Source organism: Oenanthe melanoleuca, chromosome 18 (assembly GCF_029582105.1).
Source record: "Oenanthe melanoleuca isolate GR-GAL-2019-014 chromosome 18, OMel1.0, whole genome shotgun sequence".
Classification (NCBI taxonomy): Eukaryota; Metazoa; Chordata; class Aves; order Passeriformes; family Muscicapidae; genus Oenanthe; species Oenanthe melanoleuca.
In genome coordinates, this window is record NC_079351.1 from 7,276,765 (window position 1) to 7,302,090 (window position 25,326).

At 55.4% G+C, this 25,326-nt stretch overlaps 1 protein-coding gene across 1 annotated transcript; it reads right to left on the reverse strand.

The window, feature by feature from the left end:
* Positions 1 to 520: 520 nt before the first annotated feature.
* CYGB (cytoglobin) lies at positions 521 to 16,526 on the reverse strand. The gene is made up of 3 exons (XM_056505892.1): positions 15,892 to 16,526; positions 5,695 to 5,926; positions 521 to 5,125 (listed from the first exon to the last, which is right to left on the reverse strand). Exons 1-3 carry the CDS (start codon positions 16,032 to 16,034, stop codon positions 4,961 to 4,963), a joined length of 540 nt encoding a protein of 179 aa, XP_056361867.1. The 5' UTR covers positions 16,035 to 16,526; the 3' UTR covers positions 521 to 4,960.
* Between the last annotated feature and the right edge of the window lie 8,800 nt (positions 16,527 to 25,326).

Here is a 25,326-nt window from a genome sequence, read left to right on the forward strand (position 1 = left end):
GCACGAGTCTGTCTGTTTGTCCATCCATCCTCTGCCAGCAGCTTTGGAAAGGTTGGCCAGTGTCAAAGCTGCCAGAGACACAGGAGGAGCCACCAGCGACTGAGACGTGGAAAACTGAGCTGCTGCTGCCCAGGGAGCTGATTGTTATTTTTACAGGCTGGGAACAGTCTCACAGTCCTTGGTGATCGTGGTTGCTGCATGTTGTGGCCATCAGTGAGCATTTTGGACTGGCTGGGCTGCCAAAGGCACATGGATAGCTCCTGATCCAGGTTCACACAACATACCTGGAAGCCAAGTGAAGAGCCTGGAGGATTGGCAAACCCTTCCCTCCCCACCTAGGTGCACTGCTAAGATGCCTCCAGCCGCTTCTACCACCCTTGGTGGGCACATCCTCTCCCTTTGCTGCTGCTTTCCAGCCAAAAAGCTCCCTCAGAGTGAGCAGGAACCCCCACAACCACAGGGCAGCCCCCAGCAGCCCCTCACCTTCCAACCACCCCAGCAGAAAGAAACCAAGCAGAGCTGGAGGGGGTTTGATTGATTTATCCACTGAAGATACAAGTTTCAGTTTAATAACACCATTTTGTCCGGTTACAAACATACTAAAAACCTACAAAAAGAAAAACAAGTTACACCCATAAACACGGAAGGCAGGTATAAAACCAGCACGGAAGCGCCGAGGAACACGAGACGTGAACAGGATCTGCAGCAGGAACAGGAAAGACACGGAGTCACATCAGAGCGTGCACGCCCACGGCTCTGGGGCTGCTTCAGACATACTAACAGTTAGACACAACTTCAGCTATGGAAAGTAATTAGTGCTGCAGCCTGGCAAAGAGGTCAGAGCCAGGCAGGTGGTTTTGTCCCTCCCTTTCCCTAAGCTGGTCCAAGCTCAGCACATGGGTTTGTTTCCCTTTTTTCCCTCTGTCTGGCATTGATGGTGCTGGCCCTGAGCAGCCCTCACTCCAACATCCCTGCACCAGGACAGCAAGGGGCAGGCAAGGCTGAGTCCTGGCACCAGAGTGCAGCCAGGTGAAATCTGGTCCCCTCTGAAGTCTCTGAGCATCTCCTCAGAGAGTGGGGACACTCTTTGCTGGGACAAAGTGGCAGAGATGGAGAGGACTCCCCTGGGAGAGCTCAGTCTCGGCTGCCTTGGGGATTTGTCACCCCCCAAGAGAAGATGAGGTTGGTGGCACAGGGCCGTAAGGGTTCTGGTGGTGTTGGGGGGTGTCTCTAGCTGAGTGCCTGCAGAGCTAAACCTGCCATGGATGTTGGCCATGGGAGGGGGAGACATGGTTGGGGTCTGTGCCCCCTCCCAGCCCAGTGCCTCCCCTTCCCTCCAGTGCTCAGCTCCCTCTGACCTTCAGGGGAGGTGACAAGGGTTTGTTGAAAGGAGCAGGTGCTGCCAAAGAGCCAGGATGAGGTGCTCGAGGGGCACCCTGCCCCAGGGACTGAATCCCTCCATCACTCAGCATTTCTCTACCTCTGGCAGGGAGCACAAAGGCTTTCCCACCTGGATCACAGCTCCAAGCCCAGCCCTGATGATAATGCCAAGGGGCACAGGGATCCTCCACAGGGCAGGAGAGAGACCAGCCAGCCCCCAGTGTGTACTGGCAATGATGCTCTGAGCCTCAGCTTCTCACCTGTGAGGTTTTGGGGAAAAGACTTTGCAAGTTGGTCCCTACCTGCCACCACCAAGGAGAGTAAAGCTCAGCCCAAAGTGCCCTTAGCTCAGCCTAAGTGTGCCAGGAAGCGAAAGATCAAGGCCCAGAGAGCAAGGCCTGCACAAAACAGGGATAAAGGGGCCCCAGTCAGCTGTGGAGGGGGAGCAGTGGGCTGGCAGTGACAGGGAATGGCCGTGCATGGATGTGTGTGTGCAGAGCCACGCACAGAGCCAGGACAGGCCCCCCTTTCTGCTCTTCCACATGGCATTTATCAGCCCTGTCACTCTGGAATGGTACTTTTTCCTTACTGTGTTATCTTCATCTCTCCCCAGATGAGAATGTTCCTGGGCTGAGGCAGTGCCTCCTGTGCTGCAGGCGGCAAGAGGGGGCGTTCGTTTCATCTCCGTCTCCTCCCCTCCCGAGCTCTGCCCCGGCCGCCCTCCTGCTTCATGTCACTTCCTACAAAGCTGATAAAAATAAACTTGTTTTTGTTTGCATCTATTGGAGTGGCCTGCAGTTTGGCTGATGGGGGTGCTCCTCGAGGGACAGCAGCTGCACACATCTGGATCTGCTTTAGGAAAAAGTGCCTGGAAAAAGCCCCAGGCCCGGCACACGCACACGTAGGCGCACGAGGCAGCGGGTCAGCTTTTCTAGGGATGTAAAGGAAGAAAGGAGAAACCAAAGCTCTGTTTAATGAGAGGGGGGAACCTCCCTGCTGCTGCTCCCCAAAAGCCAAGGCACATGGGTAGGTTGGGTATGAACATGGAGAATTCCCAGACACTCCAAAGTGGCTTCTCTGTGGACTGGGAGCCCAGTTTTGGTTGTGGGGAGGGAGGGGAAAGGTTTGCTCTGCAAAAATAAAATTCCCACCTGGAGATTATTAACCTCAAAGGTTAATGTGCAAATGTTGTCTAGAGATGAAACATCCCTGTAGGGAAACATCCCTGGCCCAGCATCCACAGAGCACAGGGAGTACATGAACTCCCCAGAAGTATGTGCTGCTGGCCTCAAGGTCCTGGCAGGAATCAGCAGAGCTGTGCTCGTGAGAGTCCCGTGATGTGCACACACACAAATATCATCTAACAGTCTTGATCCAAGAGATCCCTCTCCAGTCCTGCACTGGAGGGAAGTCAATGGCTGAACAGGCTTTTCCCACCCATCCCTGCCCCAGGCAGCAGCAGCTGTTTGAGAGATGCCTCCACTGACCCTCGAGGGATGAGCAGCTGCTGTGACACCCCAGAGTGAGCTGGAGGCAGCAGCTCCTGGCACCTTCACCAGTGCAGGCTGGTGGGCTGAATTTTGGGGGTGCTGACTCTGACAGCCCACCCCATGAGCAAAGCAGCATCAATGTCACCCTGTGCCTGTCCCTTCCTTTGACAAGCCCTGGATCCTGCACACTGCCATGCCCAGGACAGCTGTGCCCCAGCTGTTATTGCCACTCAGCTCTCTGTGGATGCCCAGGAGGTGCCATTGCTCCAGGCCCCACTGCTCCTCTCCATCAGTGGTAATGTGGGATGTAGGAAAGACATAACTGCAAGGCCAGAGTGGCTGTAGTGACATTAGTGGAGTCCTGGGGCTATTTTGAGACATAATAAACCTGTTCCTGGGGATGATTAAAAGCACAGGTGAGCAAAGCAGGAGTTCCTGGAGTTCCTGTCTGTCTGTTTGCTCTGGAGGAGGGAGGTCAGCCTGGGGAGTGACCATGCCCCCTCCTGCAGTGTCCCCACAGAGGAGGGATGTCCCCAAGGTGGCTGTAGAGATCCCAGCTGGAACTGTGGGCTTGTTGCCTGTCCAGCTGGCATCCAGGAGAGGAGCTGGTCTCTCTCAGGAAGCTGCCAGCTCTCCAGGACAGCGGTGGAGCCAGGCCAGAGGAAACCTCAGGAGGGAACCCTCCTCCCACTTCAACAGATAACATTGCCCTTAATGCTAGAGCTCTAAAAATAGCATAGGCCTTTAGGGAAATATTGGGTGGCAAGGATTCCAAAGCTTCCCAGCACATCTGACATTTCATCCTCAATCCTTTGCCATTCAGTTCCCAGAAATCTTATAAATCCAGCCACATGTGGGCAGGAAGGCAGCAGGGCTGCTCCTCCTCCCTTTCTCATAATTGCAGGGGAAACTGAGGCACAAACCAGGCAGACTCACCCAGAGGTTGAGGAGGAGTTGGTGCTGGAGGGGGGATGAGTGCTCCAAGCCCTGCAGCCACGTTTTGGGGGGAGTGGGAGAAGCCTTTGTCAGGCACAGGCAGGAGCACTGCTGTCCCCAGGAGGGACACAGCTCCTGCGTGGGCTGATTTCTTCCAGGCACTTTATTTGGAGGAACCCAGTTTTACCACGAGGGCAGGAATATGTTCTATACAAGGTATTTATTAATTTTAACAGAGAAGGGACCTTTCCTCACACCCAGAAATCCCTCCTGATACGTCTGTGCCATCTTTCCTCCTCCTGGTCACAGCCTGATCCCCGTTCTCACGGAGAGGGCACAGCTGGCAGACAGACCTACACACATCCTGTGCCACCCAAGCCCATCCTCAGGGAGCTGAAGGGCAGTGGGTGGACTCACCAGCTCCCCACATATGGCACAGGGATCCCACCTACACACCATGCTCTGAGCCATGAGGGGAGGCAGCCCAAAGGCCTCCTCCTCCTCCCCACTCTGCTGTGGCAGTGCTTCTCTCCCACCCCAGGAGGGTTTGCAGCAGCCAGCCAAGGACAGGGACTGTGGGTGACAGGAGAGGTGAGGGCTGCTGCCCACCTGGAGCCCAGGGTGGTGGGCACCCAGAGTGGCTCTGGCTGCCAGCCCTGCCAGGTGATACAGAAAGTGCAAAGCAAAGCGTTCTCAGCCAGTCAGAGGCTCCACGTGTGCCCCCAAAAGCCAGGTCTACCCAGGGGCTTTGCAAGGAAAATGAGGGGTGTGTTCATCAGTGAACAGGGCAGCAGCACTTGTACAAGGGACTTTGAGATGGTGCAAGTGAGGTGCAGGATTTGGGAGGTGGTGGTGGACAGGCCAGGACAGGAAGATGGAGCCAACAACCAAAGCTCTCCCCTCGCCCTCTGCATCCCCTTCCAGCGTCCCCTGCAACTGCTTCACCCCAACCCACCCACACCCTTCGTGCTTCTGTGGTTTCTTTTGCTTATTTAGTTTGTTTTTAAACCCCATGGAGATCAAATTGTGACTTGGCAGCTGACAGAACTGGCCCTACCGGGCTCCCAAACCTAGCAAAGATCTTGAGAAGAGACCAGAGTGAAGTCCTGGGGTGAGCGAAGCCCTCCCTGCCCCTCTGGTGGCCCCCTGGGCGCTCACAGGGTGGCAGTGGGGTACTGAGCCCAGCCCACCTCCTTGTAGGCTGCTGTCACATGGGTGTAGATGAGGGTCTTCATCTTGGTCCAGGCTCCGTGTGCCTCCGGGGTGAAGTCGTTGGGGTATTCCTCAGCAATGACCTCCAGCATGACACCAGTGAGTTTCTGAGGGGAGGCAGACAGCAAGCAAGGGGTTAATAACTCTCCAGGGAGCTGCTCACAGCGAATTCAGCTTTTCCCTATGAAAAGACTTGAATGCTGATGCTGCCTGTAGGACACAGATGTCCTGGAGGGAGCAGGACAGGTCAGCAGCCTGCCCAGGCAGCAGGGCAGAGACCCAGGCATGAGCTGCTTGCAGGCTGAAGCATCTCCCCAGTCTGAGAACCTCAAATTATTCACATATATTCCAATCTGGAAGGGACCATCAAGTCCAACTCTTAAGTGAATGGCCACGTGGGGATCAAACCTGCAATTTGCAAGAGAAGTGGGCACAGCCACAATCATGGACACAGCCAGGTGGGTTTCCCTGGGCAGGGGGAGGCGCTGGGTGCTCTGGCACTGGCTGTATGTGGGGACGGGGTCTGCACAGGGCAGTGTCACAGTGGGACACTCCAGCTGTGTGGGGAGCAGCCCCACATCCTGCCAAGCTTCTCCAGCTTGGACAGGCAGCACCAGCTCACCACAGCTCCCTCTTCCTAAAGCAGCCCACAGGTTATCTTGCTCCCACCCTTTACCTTAAAGTAGATGGGCTCCACTTTGTGCTTGAGGGCGTGGGCCTTGCCCACCAGGGCCAGGACAGAGGAGACCTTTTCAGAGTCGTTGAGGTTCTCCACCACAGTGTTGATGGCCCCCATGACCCTCCGGGCGTGCTTGCGTAGCTGCAGGCTCCTCTCCATCTCCAGCGGGTCCTCCATGTGCTTAAACTGGCTGAAGTACTGCTTGGCCGAGGGGAAGTTCACAAAAAACCTTCCAGAGAGAGCAGACATGAAATGCCTTCAGGAGGGACAGAGCAGGCTGAGGGGTTAAAGCAAAGCACAGGGGATGGAGATGCAGGAACCCACCCCCTGCGTCTCACACAGCCAGGGCTGATTTTCCTATCGAATTCTCCAGGAGCTGCAGCATTCAGCTGTCTGAAAACCAGCAGGTTGATGCCTTTTTCCCAAACCCCATCTGCTACAAGGTCATCACAGCTGGATATTAATTCTCAAAGCAGAAGCAAGACTGAGTTCTCCATGCCCAGAGATGCCACCCAGGCGTGCCAGATGCTGGATACGTGCCCACATATATCAAAACATCACATCCTGCCTCAGAGAGCTGGAGATGAGCCTGAAAACCTCTCTTTATCCCATCCAGCCTCTCCTTGCCCCTCTTCCTTGCAACCATGGGCTTTATTTCTGCATTGTCACCCAGAACAGTCTCCCCTTGTCCAAGTTGCCCCACTTTTCATGGATCAACCCCACCAGAGTCTACAGTGGAACCTAGCGCCTGAGCTGATATCACTGCTCATTTGAGACATTTTTCCCAGCACAAGGATATTCCAAAAACTCACCAGCCCCGCTGGAGGGGAGGCTGAGGATCCTCTTTTCTGCAGGAGTAAATCAACTCCAATAAAATGCAGCTGAAAAAATGAAGTTGTGGTCACAGCTTATATGCTGAGCTCCCCAGGGAGGTTGAAGGCTGGAGAGGGCATGGGGTTTAAGGGCACAGGGTAACAGGGGCCAGGGCTGGAGCCACCAATGCCAACACCACCCATGCCAGGATTGCAGCTGGGCCTGACACTTGAGTCACATTAACCACCCCTTCCACCTAATTTATGCAGGAGAGCACCACATCAGTGTTTGTTCCCTGCTTTCACCCAGCTCCCTCCCTCCTCCGGGGCTCTCCATGGCTCCTGGACTGCTGGAGGATGCTCAGGAGGCAGCAGAGTGCTCCCAGGCTGTCCCCCATGGTTCCTGGCTCCAGGCAGACTGCCTGCTCCCCTCCCTGCCATGGGAACCTGAACCCATCCCACCTCTCTCTCCAACCATCACTACTTCTCTCCAGAACCAGGTGGGATCCTCTTCCCCACTCACCACTCCATGAATAATCACAATATTGAGTACCAGGCTCCTTTACCAATTTGTTATCTTCCTTTCCCCCCTCCCTTCCTTCCCCCGCTCCTTGGCTTGTGAAAGCTTGGGGGCATTGCCAAGGAAGCGGCTGAAGCAGCGCCTGGAGTGCACCACCACTTCTGCTGCTTCCCCAAGGCATCTGGGATTCATCAGATGGCCCAAAATAGGTTTTGGAGGTGTGAAGAGTGTGCAGCAGTAAGGGTGGGGGAGGAGGGAAGGTGGAAGGGGGAGACAAGGTGTTGCTTTAAAACCCAGAGGGGACCCATGACAAAACTCCTCTGGTTGTGGCGCAGCCTCCTCCCCCCAGCACAGCCCCTCCTGACACATCTGCTCCCTGTCGGGAGAAATCTCTCCCAGGCCTGGTTGTCTCCAGCTCCTGCTGCCACAGAGATGCTCAGTCCTTCAGCCCAGAGCTGTCAGAGAGGTGCTGGGGTATGGAGCTGGCCAGGGCTGCATGGGTAACATCATTCCCAGGGTTTAAACCTTCTGCCCTGAGCATTTCCTCACAGAAGGGCAAATGTTCCACTCTGGCTTAATGGAACCATTTTTTCCAGCTGGACTCAGCATCCCTCTGCCCCCATCCCATCCCTCCCCATCCCTCTATTCAAGCTGTTGCAGCTCCAGTCACCCAGCAAACCCCTCCAGCTCCAGCAAGGATCGCCCTGCTGGGGTCAGAGTAAAGGTTTCACCATCCCTGCCAGTGGATTTTTCTCCTTTGCAGGCTCCCCCCAGGCACTGGGAGCAAGGGATGTCACTGGAAGTGGGACCTGCTGCCCCAGCCAGGGGATGGCAGCTGCCAGCTGCTCCCTGCATGCCTCAGCCTCTGAACCCCAAACCATGGGAAGCTCCCTGAAAAGCTGTATTTTATCTCAGCTGAAGGGCAGGATATTCTGAAGGCATGGGAAATGAGTTGAAAAAAATTCATGGTCTGAGCCATGAAGGGAATAGCAAAGGGGCACTGATCTTTGCATTATGAGGATTTACAGTGTGTCCCCAACAAGAGAAGGGCCAAAAGGAGACCCTGGGACCATCACCTCCACCTCTCCCCACTTTTGGCCAGATAAGCCAGGAGCAAAGACTTGTTAAACCCTCAAAATACCCCAACCTGTGTGAGGCCAGACCAATGAAGGATCCAAATCCTCAATTTCCAGCCTTTCCCTGCTTTGCAGACCTTCAGGCTGATGCCCCTATGGGAGCTGAGCCCAGCAGCTTTCCCAGGGTTCTGCCATAAGGACAGCAGCAGTGCTGGGGGTGCAAAACCAGCAAACCCTTAACTCATGTGTTCAATCCTGTGTCTGCTGGATTTCCTTGGTGGAGAACTGAAACAGAGGAGCCCTAAAACATCTTCCCTTCAAGCAAAACCATGGATGGCCAGAGACCTGCAGCCACCTCTCCTCAGAGAGCAGCAGGCGCCTGCAGCAAGAGCTTCTGCCTGGAGCAAATATTTGAGCTGTCAAACCACAAAGAAGGGGGAAGGAGGTTCACTCAGTGCTAGTTGTTAATAAACAGAGAAGATTAATTTAACACAAAGGTTAAATATAACCAGAGGAAAGGAGAAAAAAAAAAAAAAAGAAATAAAATAACTCCAACAATAGTGAGTTAGAAGAGGTGTCAGTTGGGGTTTTTCCATCTACAGAAAATTTTGAGAGCTCAAACCTCTTGGGCTCTGGAAGTTTTTTGGATCATTATGCATGTGCATGTGTGGCTTGGGCTTTTTTTCTCCATCAGAGTCATTAAAAGATGATATTTACCATTGCATATCACACAAAATGATGATTGATAGGAACCAGATGCCTGCATACGATCTCATTAAATTTCTTTTTAAGCGGTTCCATTCTCCACCCGCTAATTTGTACTCTGCCAGCTACATCTGGACCCAGTGGACAGGATGTCAGGATTGCTTTTCCTCTCTCTTTTGCCCTTATAACAGCTTTAAGGACACAACCATTCCCAGTAGCAGAGCCAAAGGAAATAATTAAGGTGCAAACCCACTGCAGTTACTGGAAACCTGTTTTCTGTTAGGGAGGAGCAGCATCTCCTCCATCTCCCCCACCTTCCTCCCTCTCCCCAGAGCATGCAGAGAAAATCCTGCATGGAGGAAGCCTCCAAGCCCAGCCACCTCCTTGTCTCCTCAGCTGGAAAGAAGACATCATCTGGATGCTCTCTGGTCCCCCTAAGCACCTAAACCCTTGATGCTTCACTTACAAACTGTGGAGTGAAAATGTTCATGAGCCCTCAGATCTGCTGGGAGGCTTCAGCTGAACCCCCAGCCAGCACTTGGAGACTGCTTTTTTCCTAGATTTTCAAAGAATCATTTAGGTTGGAAGACACCTTTAAGATCACCAAGTCCAACTCTTAACCCAGCACTGCCAAGCCCACCACTAAAACACGTCCCCAAGTGCCACATCTACACATCTCTTCAATCCCTCCAGGGTTGGTGACTCAACCTACCAATGCTTTCATGTTTTCTCTCGCCTCGTCCCTCTACGTGGGAGAAACTCTAAGGCAGCCTGGAGCCTCTCATGTCCCTTTTCAAACCTCTCCTTCCAGCTCCTCTCTGGGGTGCCTACAAAGCAGCTGATAATGGGTAGGCAGGTGGTGTGTGATGCTGCTATTTATTATATCAAGGGCTGTCTCACTGCTTCCCCTGCACGTTCCCCCTGCCCCTCCCAGCCACCTGTAGCCCACCATCCCCTTTCCAGGCTGGGGAAAGGCTGCTGGGTGTTTACCCAGCCCAGGGTGAGGAAGGTCTCAGCCGTGTCAATGCCAGAGCTCAGCAAGACACAAGAAGGCAAATCTAATGAGTGAGAAGGCAAATCTAATGAGTGAGAAGAGGATGGTGCTCACCTGCTCCCGTGTCCTCTCTGTGACAGCTGCTGGACAGGTGGAGGTGGTGGTGGGCAACATCTCCAGCTCTGCCATGGGAGGGCTGGAGGGAAAGCCCCCCATCCACACACTATTGCCAAATTCAGCTTCTACAGCTGAGAGGAATGTGTAGCTGGCCTTCCTCCAGGTGAAACCCACATCCAGCTGCAAAGCCTTGGGAGCAGAATCCAGCACAACACTGAACTGTGCTCAGAGGCTGTGATGCCCCAATGCCCAAGGCAGAGGGACCAGGACACACCACTGAGGCTGGGAGTGGGCTCAGCAGCAAAGATTCCACCAAATACATTTGGACACGAGCTAGAAACTCCCAGGAGCAGTTCTGTGTGCACGACTCACACCTCCAAGTCCTCATTGCTGTTGTTTTCCTCTGCCACATATATGGATTCAGCCCAAAGCCTCTTGGCTGCACGGATGAGCCTTTAGGGTAGGGGTAAGCTTTCATGGGAGAAGGGAAAAAACATCACCAAAGTGGCTTTTCCATGTGTCTGGAGACCTACCTCCCCTGGAGATGGAAGAAGCCCTCACATCCACAAGGACATAGCCCGTGTTGCACTAACCCTGGATCTGCGTGCTGCTGGTGCCCACCACCCCCTCTCCCCTCCAACGCTCCCGTGGCGATTTCCAGCAGCCCCGGCTCAGCCTTGCCCTGCTCGGGCGGGATTGCCAGCATTCCCCAGGCACCCTCAGCGCTGCCAGCCTGGCCAGGGCTGTCCTGACATTTCCGTGCCGCTAATGAGCCCTTAGGCTGCGCAGGCGAGCGCTCGCCCCGCCGCTCCGCGGAGCAGCAGCATTGACGGGGCCGGTGGCACAGCCGAGCCCTGGCCCTGGCTGCTGCTCTGCAGGAGGGATTGCCACGGCTGCTACCCACCCATCCTCAGCCACAGCCAGGTAAACTGCCCGGGCAAGCTGCTCGCTTCTGTGCCTTGGCTTGCATTGGTCATGGATATCCTCGCGGCTCTTGGGGTGTCGAGTGGGGTTTTTCTACCCCCACGTGGCTTGCAAGTGATGCAAGGGCAGCACAGGGACAAGGGACAGGCTCTTCTCTGGACATCCCAAGAGCTGCTGGCAGCCCTGAGGTCGTGGCTGGGATGTGCCACAGGGATCCCCACACAGCTTGGCCATGGAGAAGCCAGAAGGGCTGGTCCCAGGAGCTGTGATTCAGAGACAGCACAGTGTAGGAGAAGGGGCTGTTTTGAGACTGAGCTTATTAAACCCTCACTCGCCCCCTCACTGCTCATGGAGTGGTTGTTAGGTTGGGAAATGTCCCTTATGTGTGCCTGTGCCAGCAGAGCAGAGCCCTGCTGCTCCCTGGCTCTCTGTGTCCCCACAAAAACACCTCCCTAGCTTGACCACAAACATTTGTGAGCATGGGACAGGGACACTGCTGCTGGTCATTCCACTGGGCCCTTTTCAAAGAGAGATATTGCATGTCTCTGAGCAACTTTGACCTGAATGGTGCCCTTCATCAGCTGGGAACGGAGCCTTTCCCTATGGATGCCTCTGCAAAACACATTGGCTTTGGGGGCAGCTGCTGTCTTTAAATGACATTTTTGGGTAGATTCAACCCATACCTTTTTGATTCAGCTGGGGGAAAAAAATAAGTTTTCTGCATTGCCAGACTCATTACTCAGATTTTTTGCTATTTTAACTGTGAACTCACAGTAAAGTCTGGCATCCAAGAAGTGCTTTCATATTTTAAAGCTCTTTGCAAACTTCTCTGAATCCAGGTGTGTTTGCTCAGACTGAGCAGCCATCGAAATCCAGGGGGCTGATCCTGCCTTGGCAAACCTTTTGCTTCCCCATTTACACCTCTTGAGAGGGAAAGAGCACATCAGGAGTGATGGAGAAGGTGGAAATTTGGAAAGCTGATGGCTCTGAAGTGCAGATGGAGGGAACAGTGAAGGAGAAGCCCTGCAGAGGAGGCACAGCCAGTGGTGGCTGAGCCAGGTCGCATTGCCTGCACTTGGCATGGCATGAACATTTAGTCCAGATTCTCCTGGGATGTAACAGAAACTGTCCCTGGGTTTCATCCCCTGCTGGAATCCATAAAGTTTTGTGGTCTGAGATCTGTGACCATGGTACGTGTGTGTGGGTGTGGGAGCGAGTGTGTGTGCTGGCCAGCACAGGCTGTGGTTTTAGCCCTGGGGTGCTGGGCTTAGTTGGGGTCTGCAAAGGACAGAGGGTCCCAAACCCCTCTGATGTTCACCCCTGGGTGCTCTCAGACCCCATGTGCTGTGGAGGGCTGAGCATCCCCCAGCTCTGTCTCATAGTATTGCCAATAAACTATTGGAAGGAAAAAGGTGGGGCCCTGGGGAGGGACAGCACATGCTGGAGGGCTCCTGCACTGCACAACGAGGGCTGATGCAGGTTCTGAAAGCTGCCCTGCTCTCCTGTGAGCTCTGTGGTGAGGGAGGGCTTCAAAAGGACTGATTTCTAAACAACAGATGGGAAACTGAGGCACAGCAATGAGCCTGGGGCTTGGGGAGGCTACAGAGGAGCTTCAGCCCAGGGCTCCCAGCCGACCCACCTGGGAACCACCCAGCCAGGAGGCACAAACCCAGATGAGCAGCCCCAGGCTCCAGCTCCAGCCCCAGCTCCTGCTCCAGCTCCAGCAAGAGTTAAGGCAGCTGTGAGATGGAGCCTGCAGAGGCCCCTGAGCTCCCGAGGAGGAAGATGAGCGTGGCGAGGAGACTCTGCTTCCTCCGGGGCGAGGCTCCCCACCGAGGAAATTGTCAATTAGCGACATAGTTTTAACCACAGAGCGCAGATTCCCAGGATCCGGTGGCTGCTCAGCCGTAGTCCCCATTATTCTTGTTTGTGTCCCCTGGGGTGCCAGAACTCTGTGAGATCAGGGACCCATCATGCTAGGGCAGGACCCTGGGGGTTTGTTGTGGGATCAAGCACCAGCAGCAGCCACGAGGGATGGGAACATGATGCCCAGCTCTGTGCCTCAGTTTCCCCATCTGCAAAGCATGGAAAGGCTGGGGAGGAGGGGTGGGGTGCTGGTTAGAGACAGAGGGAGCTGGGCTGGGTTCCTGCAGGATGGCAGCACTGCAGACCCCTACAATCTCTGCCTTTTGGTGGGCATTGCTGCCCCCCTGCCTCCACCCGTGGGGCACAGGATCAGGCCCCACATTAATTTCAGTGGTGCTGCAACACCCCAGCTCTTCCCACATGGGAAAATGTAATTCCCTGCCCTCAGCAGCTCTGAAGGGATGGAGAGAGGATGGAGCAGGTGAGCAGGGAGAGACCCTGTGCCAGCAGACACAGCCAAGACCCTGGTCACGGAACTGCTGACAGATTTACCTGCACTCACCAGTCTGCCCATGGGGGTTGCACCAAAAGGGGGATCCACAGCCACGCATCCCCCTTCCTTCTCCCTGGCCAGACCTCTGCAAACCCATTTCTGCCTCAGTTTCCCTAGCAAGGCGAGCAGGAATCCCAGGCGGGCGCTGACCGGGGCAGCTCCCAGCTCCCGGCACTGTGCGTGTGCCCACCCAAAATGTGCTGGGCGGGTCACCCCGCGCCCACCCCCAGCAGCACCCAGTGCCCCCTGCCCAGCCCCACCTCTGGAGCTGCTGAATCATGTCTTGGGCAGGGGCTGCTGCCGGCCCGCGCTGCCGGCGGCTCCAGGCGTGACCCACTTCTCGCGGCTGCTGCCAGCTGTGAGCACAGCTGGAGCAGCGGCAGCGCCCGCGCTCCCGGCCCGGCCAGGGCTGCCCTGCTTATCCCGGCACGTGCTTCCCCCGGGAGCTCAGGTGCAGCTCAGAGCAGCAGCAGCAGCACAAAGACATCTTTGGGGACAGCTCTGTGACCAGGCTGTGCAGGTGCAGGTGGCTGTGCTGGAGGGGATGGTGCTTCTCCCAAATTGCATTGCTATCCCCAGGGCCGTGCACAAGGCCAGACCTCACTTTAGGGATCCCAGGGAAGCTCTGGCTGAGGTGGCAGGTGGTGGGTTTAGCTGGGATGTGCCAGGGCACGTGCCATGACTAAGGATGTAAAGGCTCCCAAAGAGCCAGGGTTCACCCTAAAAGGCAGTTCTGTCTTGCCCTGTTGTCACAGCAGGAGAAAACCTTCCCCACAGTGCACAACTCTGCCTGGATTAAAAAAAACAGACCCAAACTGGACCAAAAACTTCAGCTGGGAAAGTTTGAGCTTAGACCAAAGCTCAGCCACCCTGTCCCCACTGCCTCACCTTGATTCCCCTCATGCCCAGCCCTGCTCCAAGCACCATGGGGACTCCAAAAGCAATGAGTTGTCCTGGCTGAATACCCATGGCATTGCCACGAGTCCCTCAGTGCCAGCTGTGGGCACACAGCCACCCTCCCTGTGTCTGTGGGCAGTGGGCACCTGGAAGTGCTGGCAGATGGAGCCATGGCATGACCCAGATGCTGGGCATAGGGCTGGCCATGCCTGGCTGGTGGCCAAATCCCGAGCTGAACCTCATGGGATGAGGCTGAGGAGAATCTTCTAACCCCAAGATCTCTGCCATTTCTGCTTCAAACCCAGCCTAGGTAGGCTTGGTGTCCTCAGCCACGGAACTGTCACACCTCCTGACTGCCCTGACTGCCTACACAGAGTGGGGGCCAGGGGAGAATGGGCTCAACCATCAGCAGGCTCTGAGAGAAGGAAATGTCAGTGAAGGAGGCAGAGAGGGGGCTCCAATGTCGTTTTGGAACCTGCAGAGGGGTCTTGGTCAGAAAATCCCATTGCAGTGCTGGCAGTGAGCCTGGAGGGGAGCTGGCTCTGCTCATTGTGATGTCCAGGGAGGCTCTGCTCCCTGCAGACCCCGTGGGCTCAGGGCTTTAGCTCAGTCAACTGGAAAACTTTCAGACGCTTATTAGTAAACAGCACATCCATCCAAGGGGTTCCCTGCACACCCACACTCCCCTGCTGCAGGAGAAACCTGGAAGGACAACCCAGTCTCAGGTCTCCTACCTGGGGTGCCTGGTGTTTGGTCCAGCTGGGAGTCTGACAGGGCCATCCCAGCATTCCTGACCCCAGGGATGAGCGCTGTGGCTCTCTGGACAGATCTTTGCTGTTTGCCAATAGGTCATTGCCCTGCCCCTCTCCTTGCCCTGCCCGTCCTCCCATCCCTTCTCAAATAAGGGAAATGGCCTGTGGGTGCCATACCCCACTGATATCCCAAACTCCCAGTGCCAGTGGGACCTGTGGGATTTCCACCCGGCTCTTTCCTGATGTACCTGGATACAGGTTTTCTCCCAGAGAACACAAGAACCCCCACCTGCCTCTGCTCCCCACCTCCAGAGCGTCTCCCCTGCTCTGGCTGCGGGTGCAGAGCTTTGAGCTGCTGTCTGTGCCCCACTGCCATCGGGAGATGCTCTGCGCCCCCTCCCAGCGCTGCTGTCCCCCCCTGCCCCCCTGTCCCTCCTGTGCCCCCCACAGCCGCCTTCCACCGCCAACTTCAGCGCTCTCCTTCCCGCCGACGCTGCCGCCGGAGGGACAGATGGTGCCCTCGGAGACACACCTGCTTGGGTTTTATCTTGGCTCCCAACTTGCATTATTTCACCCGCCAGCCTGCTCCGGGCCCGTGCCATCCGCACGCTGTTCCCTGGGGGGGCCAAAAACCCCAGAGCCCCAAGGCACCCGAGCCGGGCTGAGCTCCCCCGCCCCGCCGCCCCCAGCCCCCAGCAGGTTAAGGTGACCTTTGCACGGCAGCAGCTCCCCACAAAGTCCCCGGCGAGGCTCCCCCGCTGCCCCCGCCGCTGCCACCCGGCTCAAAGGTGTGGGAATCCGAGGAGCGCTGCGAATCCCTCCCTGCTCCCAAGGCAGCAAATACACCCAGCCAGCTCCCCACTCGCTGTCATTCATCTCCACTCAGTTCTATATATTGTTCTGCCTCTTTCTCAGCTATATAGAGATTCACTTGGTTTTACTGCTTCCTTATTTTTTTTGGGTTTGTTTTTTAAATACCTGATGAGTATGGAGACCCCAACGTCCTCGCAGTTTGCATATACTCTGCTCCATATCTCTTGAATAACCTTTTTTTCTGCGTCTGAAATCTCTTCACTTCTTTCCCATCTCTCAATCTCCATTTCTCCCTGGACTTTCTCCATGAAAAACAGCCGGCAGGATCCTCCGGGAAGCCAGGAGGAGATAAAGAGAGATGTGTGTGAGCGGGTATATCCTGCGAGAGGAGACAAGGTGTTTGCTCGGCGGCTCTGCGACGTGTGGATGTGTGTGTGTGTGTGCGAGTGAGTGTGAGTGCAGCTGCCTGTCAGCCTGTTTAGATATGGAATTTAAAAAATATCCCGGAGGAATGATGCATGCGATTAGATTTGAGATCTCCTAGTGCTGTCCATGGCTGTAGTTAGCTTCAGCTCGCCTCGGATGTGTGTGGCTGACTGATGAGGAACTGCCTAAAAGTAAAATATTCAAAGGCATTGCAAGACCAGCCTCTTCACCAATGTGTGAACGTGAGCTCACTTTCTCCCTCTCTCCTCCTCTCTCCCACTCCTCCCTCCTTTCCTTTTTTTTTTTTTTTTCCTTTTTTTTTTTTTTTTTTTTTTTTTTTCTCTCCCTGAAAGGGAGGGATGAGAGAGATGTTCTGGGCAACATCAGGACGGGGCTAGCGGGGGGAGGTAGTGCTGGAAGTTTTTTTCTCCAGCCCTTTGTAAACAGCTCAGAGGAAATTCAGAATCCAGAGTGATGAGTTAAAGTTAGCCCAGCCGCCGAGCTCTGCCCCGGCTCTGCTCCTTGCACTCCCTGATTTTGCAGGAGCTGCTGTTTGGAAGCACAGACCCCTCACCTCCAATTCTTGGGCTGCGAAGAGGGTCGGGCAGAGAGCGGAGGACGAGGCTTCCCCACTGCGAGAATCTCTCTGCCCCCAAAAGACATCACGGTCTGTCCCATAGGGACTTTTTTAATGTTGAGAATTTTATCTCTCTTCTTGTGGCAGGACCCAGCTGAAAGGGATCCAGAGTTAAGGCACTTGTGAGATGAAGGTATTATTGACAATTGCAGGGCTCCTGGCAGCGCCTTGGCAGGGAACACCTCCACTCCGGCTCCCCGCCGCCCCCGTGGGTGTGTGTGCTTTTGGGGCTGCTTTCACCCAAATGCCGTTCCCAGCTCCCTGACAATCCGGCACGTTAAACCCTCAGCACAGAGAGCAGGAAAATCCTACGGAGACTTGTAATAACCTCGAGTTCCCCAGGGGGGGAATCAGAGACCAGAGAGCAGCGGCTGCGCCCCGCCGCCTCCCGCACCGCTGCGCGCCCTGCCAGGGCGGACACACGGACACACGGACACACGGACACAAGGACACACGGGCTGCGAGTGCCCTCAGGCTGGGGGATGGCCGAGCCCCTTGAGGGGCTGGAGCTTTGTTATTGCAGAGCTGTCGAGGCTTTTTGCTGTGTTTCTCCTCCAATCCAGCCTCGGCCACCTCCCCATTAGCAGCCGCCAGACTGGTGGTGTCAGCAGATTTGCTCTTGCAGAGCTAATGAGAGCTGGTGGAGAACATGCTGCCCACGGATCCCCCACTGTGGGTCCCCCAGGGAACATGTGCTGGGACAGACTGGGAGCCTCAAGCATCCATGAATCCCTTGGTTCAAGAGCAAAGCTCAGCTCGAGCTGCTGATCCCACCACAGAGCAGTGTGGCCAGCCTGACCCTGCCAGAGGTCAGGAACCGATCAATAACACCACCAGCAGCTGCTGAATCATCAGATTTTCACCGAGTTTGGATTTGCATTGTGCCCATTAGCCACTGGGATGAGCAGCCATGAGTCCCAGCTCAAACATTAACTACAGTGGTTGTCACCAGGCAGCAGAGAAACCCCTCTGGACCTGGTATGGCACAGCCACGCTTATCACCTTCCTGTGAGGTGCAGGGGAAGAGGTGCTTTAGGCTTAGCTTAAACCCAGAGAGACCCAGCTTAAACCAGAGCAAAATTGCAATGCAGTGCAAGTGCTTTTGAAAAGGGGAAAAATCAAGTACTGACCAATGTGAACACTGGGGGGATAATCTGGGTTGAGCGCTGGTTACCACTTGCTGTGTGTTTATAGATATCTTCAAGCTTTTGTACCTGGTGTCTTAGTCCACCCTGGGCTCCTGGGTGCAGCAGGTGCTCCCTGGCACCTGAAGTCAAAATGTCTGGGCTCAAAAGTCTCCATTTAGAAATATTAAAATATTAGAAAACATTAGAAAAGTAAGTGAGAAATCCCCCAGCCTTCTCCAGTTTTCTGCCTCCTTTGAGCTCATCACGTCTGGCCCTGGCTGGAGCCCAGCCCTGTTCCCTTGTGCCATCCTGCTCCTCAAAGGGAGATGGGGGGTAAAGCAGTGGTGGTTCTCCACCGCCTCGAAATCCCAAATGATCCCACCAGCCCTGCCTTTCTGTTCGTCCCAGGGGTGGGACATAAACCAAGGGCAGGAGAGCAGGCACACGCTGTCACGTGCTGCCACCCGTTTCCATGGTTTCCCGTGACTGTTGCTCTCAGGGGCTTGGGGTTAGGAGGCGACTTGTTCCAGAAGGAGGAAGGTGCTGTGGTGACACCATTGCTGCCTGCTGGCCCAGAGGGGATCTCAGCATGGTGCCTGCTGCTCAGTCAGGGCAATCCAGGACCCTGGGGCTCAGGGAGGGGACAGAGAACTTGGTCCCCATGGCCAGTGCAGAGACTGGGATGGGGTCAGCCTGTATAATCTGTAGTGAAGAAATCAATCCATCTCTCTCAGATCTTGATTCAACACCCTGATCCCTCTCCCCTCACCAGCCCTCCTGCTTTCCATCTCCTCCCTGTGGACCTGCCCCTATGATGGGGTGACACCATGGTGCCCTGTCCCAGCTGAGCTTCTGCACAGCAGGAAGAGATCAAGTGCTTGTTCAAGCCATCCTTCCTCCCAGCTGCAGAGGGTGAGGATGGGTTTCCAGGCCCTCCAAGCCTCTGCCTGTGGCATGCCATGCTCCTGAGGGGTCTGTACCCACCTGCAGACCGCTTCTCCCACTCCTCCCGTCCCCTCCCACGTTGCTTCTCCTCCTCTCATGTGCTGGGTGCAATGAGAAATGTACTTGGCTCCTAATCCTTGAGTGGGAGGTGAAGGCAAAAAAACCCAAGACTTCAGCTCCATAGCGTGTGGGATGTGGATGATGGCAGATCCCCACCTTTGACTTCTCCACTCTCTCTGGGGTGAAGGCAGACACCCCAAATCCAGACCTTTGGGTCTGAGTCCCCCCTTCCTGGTGCATGGGGACAGCCTTGTTATTGGGTTCCTGGAGAATAACAGGTCACTTGTTGTGTCCCTTGCAATGTCAACTCCCTGGGACCTTCTGACAGACACCATTCCTTGGGGTGGTCCCAGGAGGACACCACATGAGATCCATCAGGCAGTGCTTTGGGAAGGAGCTGCAGGAGCTGCCCCAAGGCCTTGGTGATGGTGGGATTCCAGGGGTGCAGGGAGGATCCTTTCTCCAGACCCTCAAGACACCAGCCTGACCAGAACAGGAGCAGTCCTGAGCATCCTAGTGGAATGGGGCTGAAGGCACAGTGTGGTGCATGCCAGGCTGGGTGTTCCTCCTTCATTCTCCTCCCAGAGCCATTCCAGGCTGCTGCAGTATCTGACCTGGAGATATTGGATTGCCACCCTGACCTTTGCTGAAGCAAAGCCTCTGGTTGCCAGCCCAGCTCACCCAGCAATGCCCTCAGCAGGCCAGGCCTCCCTCTCCCTTTTCCTAATCCAGCCCTGCTGCCAACTGCAAAGCCTCAGCCTGAAAAGGAATAACAAGACTTTAGGAAATGGCTTTGCAGTGCTGCTACCCAGAGAGGGAAGGATTTAGCCTAAAGCCTGTACAAATGCTCTGTGCTTATTGCAGGTTTCCTTCCCCCAGCTTCTCTGATCCCAGGAGATCTGTGTGCAATCCTGATGCTCTGTGCTGGCAGTACCTGTGGCCTGACCCATCTCTGCTGGATCAGGCAAAAGGGGCTGCAGGCAGCAGGACCCCCCAGATCCAGCTGGGGTTGGGTTGCTGCCTGAATCTCCATCCCAAGGCAGGGTGATCCCAGTTTAATCGCGCAATCATTGTCCACACTGCTGGAAGGCTTGGTCACCAATTTACTGGGAAAGACCTAAGTACCAAGAAACTGGGATTTCCTCAGGTACATATCTTCAGCTTGGCTGGGAAGAGATGTGCCAGGGAAGTGACAATGAGGGGAGCTGCTGTCCCCTCCCAGCCCTGGGCAGCTCTGTGATACCTAGGCTGTGGTGAGAGGCAAAGCTGGGAGCAGACATTCCTCTGCTGATGAAATCCAGACTGCAGGCAGTGCTGCTGGAGCTGTGGGGAATGTGCTTAAAGAACCAGCCCCTTCTAACATGGGAACAGGGCTCCTCTGCTCTGGGCTCTAAGTCCAGCAAATGTGGCTTTATGCAGATTGAGGTGCCCCCAAAGCAAACCAGCTCCAAGCCCCCAGCTCCCAGAGGGGACCACAGACCCTGCAGGCACTCCAATCCCAGCTCAGCAGCCCCATGTGTGGGAGCAGGGAGGTGTGGGGCACTGGGGACTGGGACAGCAGCAGCACTGAGGTGATGCCTGGGAAGGGAATACAGGATGAAGACCCTTGGCAGCAGCAGGCAGGGTGGAGGCACTGGGTGGGATGGGAAAAGCACAACCTCCTCATGACCTTAAACCTTATGATAGTTTTTCTGGTTTCCTCCCCCAAAAATCCCTACCAGCCCACACAATCTAAAACCTCCCACGAACCCACACAATCTGAAAACCCCCAAGGATTAGGAAATCCAGGGGAATAGGAAGAAAGGAGCCCTGGAAGAGGAGCTGGTGCTGCCCAGGGCTCTCTGTCAGGACAGGGCAGGGCAGGGCAGGATGAGACACTGCTAAGACAGCCCTGGAGAATACTTCCAACCCAGACCAACCTGTTCCTGGACTGGGAATGCTGCAAAGACTCCCAGTTCCACACTGGGATTTGAAGACACTGAAACCTTGTGATGCAACTGGGAGAGATGAAGCAAGAGATTCTCAGGAAGCAGATCCAGCACCACAGAGCTCCATGAACAAGGCATTAGTCAGCTGGTAAACTTCCCCAGACCCTGACCAGCCTCTGGTGTCACCACCTTCTCCAGTGCCCAGCTCTTCCCCCCCAGACCCTTCAGTGGCAAGCAAGGATGACAGGGGTATTGGGAAACAAGTCAACACTTCCAAACTGATTCTCTTTGCTACTCTTGTCCTTCCTAAGCTGGTCTGAGCATGGGGCTGCTCAGGAAAGCCAGTAAGCTAATATATTCATATCATCTCACATTTGGTGCCAGGACATGAAGTAAACACCGTCAGGGACTTCGCTCTGGTTCAAAGACAAGCCCTGATTCTTATTCTGATCACATTATCCCTGCTCCTTGTACAGCTTCATTGATTCATATCTCAAAAAGAAAAGCCTTCAAAACCCATTGTCTGCCCTGTCATTCCAGCCCTGCTCCCAAGGGCCAGGGCAAGAAGCATTAACTAATCTGCTCACATTACCTTGCCTTTGAGCCAAGCACCTCTCAGCATCACTCAAGAGGGTTTGGAGGTGATATGTTCCTGCACAGGGGGTGAGTTTTGGCTGCCAAGGTCACCCAGTGACCTCAGTGCCAAAGTCAATCAATTCCAGAAGATGTGTTTTGCATTACAGAGGTCATCCAAGTGAGTGCAGGGGCCAGCACTCACTCAGGTGCTGACTGATACTCAGGCATTGCTCCCTACACCAGCCTGCCCTTCACACTCAGGGGGGCACCCAGGGCTCACAGGTGGATGTTTGATGGTGCCCTGTTTGGTTAGAGAGAGCAGTGTGGTTATAAACAAGTAGAAGGAAAAAACTCAGGGCCTCAGGCAGCATCTGGGGTGCAAGAATGGGGACTTTGGTGGTGTCAGCCTGGCTGGGTCTCGGCGAGGGGAGGTTGGAAGCAGCAATGACCTCCCAGGGATTACGAAAGCCAGGCTGCTGATTGCCAGGGAAAAGAAGGTCCTTCAGCCTCCTGGGCTTCAGCTCAGCCAGAAGCCGCAGTTTGTTTGGCTCCAGTGACTTCCCAGCATACTGGCCCGTGCTCCTGGGGGCTCAGCCTGCTCCAGGGCTGCTGGCTGGGACAGGGGCTTGGCCACCCCAGTGCTCCCCAGTGCCTTGCATAAGGCAGATCTGCACCCTCCGTCCGGCCTGACTTATGCTCAGGAAGGAATTATTCACTCTTGTCTCCATCTGGCCGCAGAACACACTTGGGATGTTTGTTCCACCACTCTCACAAAGGTTTCCCATCCTGCCGGTGCCAGTAACGAGGCCAGGTCCATCCCCTTTGCTCCCAGCTGACCCCCAAGTTCAGCAGTGGGGACTGTTTACTGGACAGCCTTAGAGGAATTTGGTTTTACTGACGTTTCAAGTGCTGCTTGAGACTTGTTTTCAGGGCTTGGAGTACTTTGGGAGGACATGTCCACCAGGAGAGAATTAACCACAGCTGCTCCAGACCCCTGCCATGGCTGGACTTAGGGGGCATCTCTGGCCCTGGCTGGATGGGGAAGGAATGGCTTCCTGGAAAGCTCAGTTTTGCTTTCTTTCAGACCCAACCACTGAATGAACCCAGACCCAACAACAAACAACCAAAACAACCTAGAGGTTGTTTGGATTCAGTTCTGGTTTCAAAACCCTTTTGCAGGAGGAAGCTGTTTTCTGTCTGAGTCACGGGAATGCTCAGATTAGGGCTTTTCTCAGCTGCCCTGCTGAGGCCAATGTCCATCCCATGTCAGTCCCTGTCTCATGCTGGGGGGTCAAAATGGAGCTAGGCATGGGGAGAACCCTCAGGGTTGTGTAAACAGCCCCAAAGGGAGACATATCCCAACTTTGATGAGCACCAGTGTTAGACTCCATGGATCAGAGCCCACTGCCATGGTGTCCATGTGGGACAGGCAGTGCTGGGGGTGGGGGAAGAGAGTATTCACTGGAGGAGCCTCATGGCAAAACCCCACCTGGGGGCAAAGCCCCACAGCTACTGTCTGCAGCTCCCTGCCTGCTCCAGAGCTCTTCTCCAGCTCAGCACCATCACCACCACCAAGTCCATCCACAGATCTGCATGGCACACACAGCTGTCTTCCCCCTGCCCCTGCTGCAGAGGTGCTTCCCAGTTGTTCTCTTTAACCTAAAAACACAAAGTCACTACAGAATGTGTTCTGCTTTGCAAAGGGCTGAGCTGGGACAGGATGTGTGAAGATGATTTCACTGTCCATGGAGCTTAGAATGGAGGGATGGGCAAGGAGATCTGGGGGAGAGCACAGGGCCAGAGCAGCTCTGTGAAGAAAGGTGTGTGTGCAGCTGAGCCATGGGAGAGCAGGGAGGAGGAGGCAAACCCAGCTCGGGCGAGGGAAGGATGCAGACAAGGTCTTGGGATCAGCAGGCTGAGATGAGTCCATGGGGAATTACAGGCAAGTCTGAGCCTGTCAGATTACTGGAGCCAGGAGGGGGGAGCGGGCTGAGGCAGGTCTGGCAGGAGGAGGGATGGAGGAGCTGGAGGGAAAGAGAGCAGCAGGGGAAGGTGGGCACAGAGGAGAGGGAGACACATGGCAAAGGGGCAAGAAGAGGGTAGTACCCGGGGGCAGTACTGGGGGTACTGGTGGAGTTAGGTACTGGTACTGGTACCCAGTACTGGGTCTGATGGAGGCAGGAACACACAGGGTGCCATGGGTGGGTGGGGTGGGAACCAGCCCATGGCACATAACTCCCAGCACCCAGCTGGCCAAGGTGCAGGGCTGGGACCAGCCAGGGCAGGAGCACCACACTCCAAAACCAATTAAATGCTCAAAGGGTCACTGACCTGTTCTGGGGCTCCCTCCAATCCAGAGGTCAGAGGAGACCGTCCTCATTTGCTGCCTCTTAAATACATCTGATCCTGCCTTAATTCCTCCTAAAACCTTCCCTGAGAGCTTTCAGGTGGCTGCTGAGGAGATGTGCCCATAAGCTGGGGTGACAGGCCAGCCAGCACGGGTGACAGCCCTGGGCTGGGCAGTGGCTCCAGAGGGACGTGAGGGGCACTGGTGGTGATGGAGGAAGCGCCATGTGCACCACCATCCTGATCCTGGGTCCACTGGTCCTCATGCTGCGGCGCCGCTTCTGCAACAAAGTCGAACCGTACGTCCTCTCCTGTCCCCTCCTGTCCCCTCAGGGCTCTGGGGCTGGGGATGGATGGGTGAGGGGGGCCCTGGGGTGGCGAATCTCACTCCTCAGCCTATTCATGGAGATGTTTGGGTTCCTTCTGGTTTTGGTTCTCTGGATGATAACAGGAGACATTTGCTCGAGCTGGTAGAGGAGCCTTCTGTGTTGTGCTGTCACCTCCTCTCTGTGCACCAGTGCCAGTAAGGAGGAAAGCAGGATTGGTCCTCCTGTTTGTCTGGTGCAAAGGGCCAGGGATGGACCACTGGGATGCTTTTACATGCACTGATCGAGGTGTTTCCCAAATGGGGCAGTCCTGCAGCCTGGCTGCCTGACTGTCTTCATGCCTCGCCTTGGGAGGAGATTGAGCAGTGATTTCAGCTGTGGGGACATCACCAGGCTGACATTGCCATTCAACGGGTGTTAAACAGCCCTGGGGAGGTCCCGCTCCACCCTTGTGGCTCCGGGAGGTTGGATGAGTGTCTGGCTGTGTGGAATGCTTGAGAGCATCAGCTAAACGTTGGCTCCGAAAAGAGCCAGCAGGCACCACCCCGCACCCTGTTGCGCTGCGCTCCGTGTTCGCACACACGCTCACACTCATCCCGGCTCCAGGGCGAAGGCAGGGAGCAGATGGGAAGGGACTTGCTGCAGTCCCACACCGAGGCAATGACAAAGCTGCGACAGGAGGGCAGGGTCACCTCCCGCTCGGTGCATCCCCGCTGCGCCACGGGCACGGTGCCGGCGGCTGCGGCTTCACTACCTGCAGCTCGCCGTGTCTTTTGGGAGGGAGTCCCGCTCCTGCTCAGCGCTCGCTCGGCTCCAGCTCGGTGGCAGCCCGAGCATCGCCCTCGCTCGCTGTGCAGCCGCCTGCTCCAACAGCAGGCTCGGCTAGGGAGGTTTCCGCTGGAGACGCACAAATCTATTTACCAGCGGAGACTGGAGACATCTGAAAGTGGGGAGGTCAAATTGGCACTTAATGAGCTGATTAAGTCAGGGGAGAGAGAAACAAGACTCAAAGCAGAGAAGGCATCTCCTGGCCTCTGTGCCCCTGGCTGTCCTGTGCTACCTGCAGCACCAGCTGAATTAAACACTCATTAAGTGTCTGAGAAAATGAGCTGCAGAGGTGGGGGCTGTCTCTGGGCAGAGGCTGCAGGGGTGACTGGCAGGGCTGGCAGACTGAAGGTCCATCCCTTGGGAAGCAGGATGAATGGGCAGGTGCATGGCTGGGGGACAAG

Bases quoted from the DNA above. Each gene is read 5' to 3' on its own strand.
- CYGB (XM_056505892.1), bottom strand. From the start codon at position 16,034: ATGGAGAAAGTCCAGGGAGAAATGGAGATTGAGAGATGGGAAAGAAGT. The intron at 5,927-15,891 runs GTATTTAAAAAA...TCTCTCTGGAAG, and splicing joins GGGGTCTCCATACTCATCAG to GTTTTTTGTGAACTTCCCCT. The intron at 5,126-5,694 runs GTAAAGGGTGGG...GCCTCCCCTCAG, and splicing joins TGGAGCCCATCTACTTTAAG to AAACTCACTGGTGTCATGCT.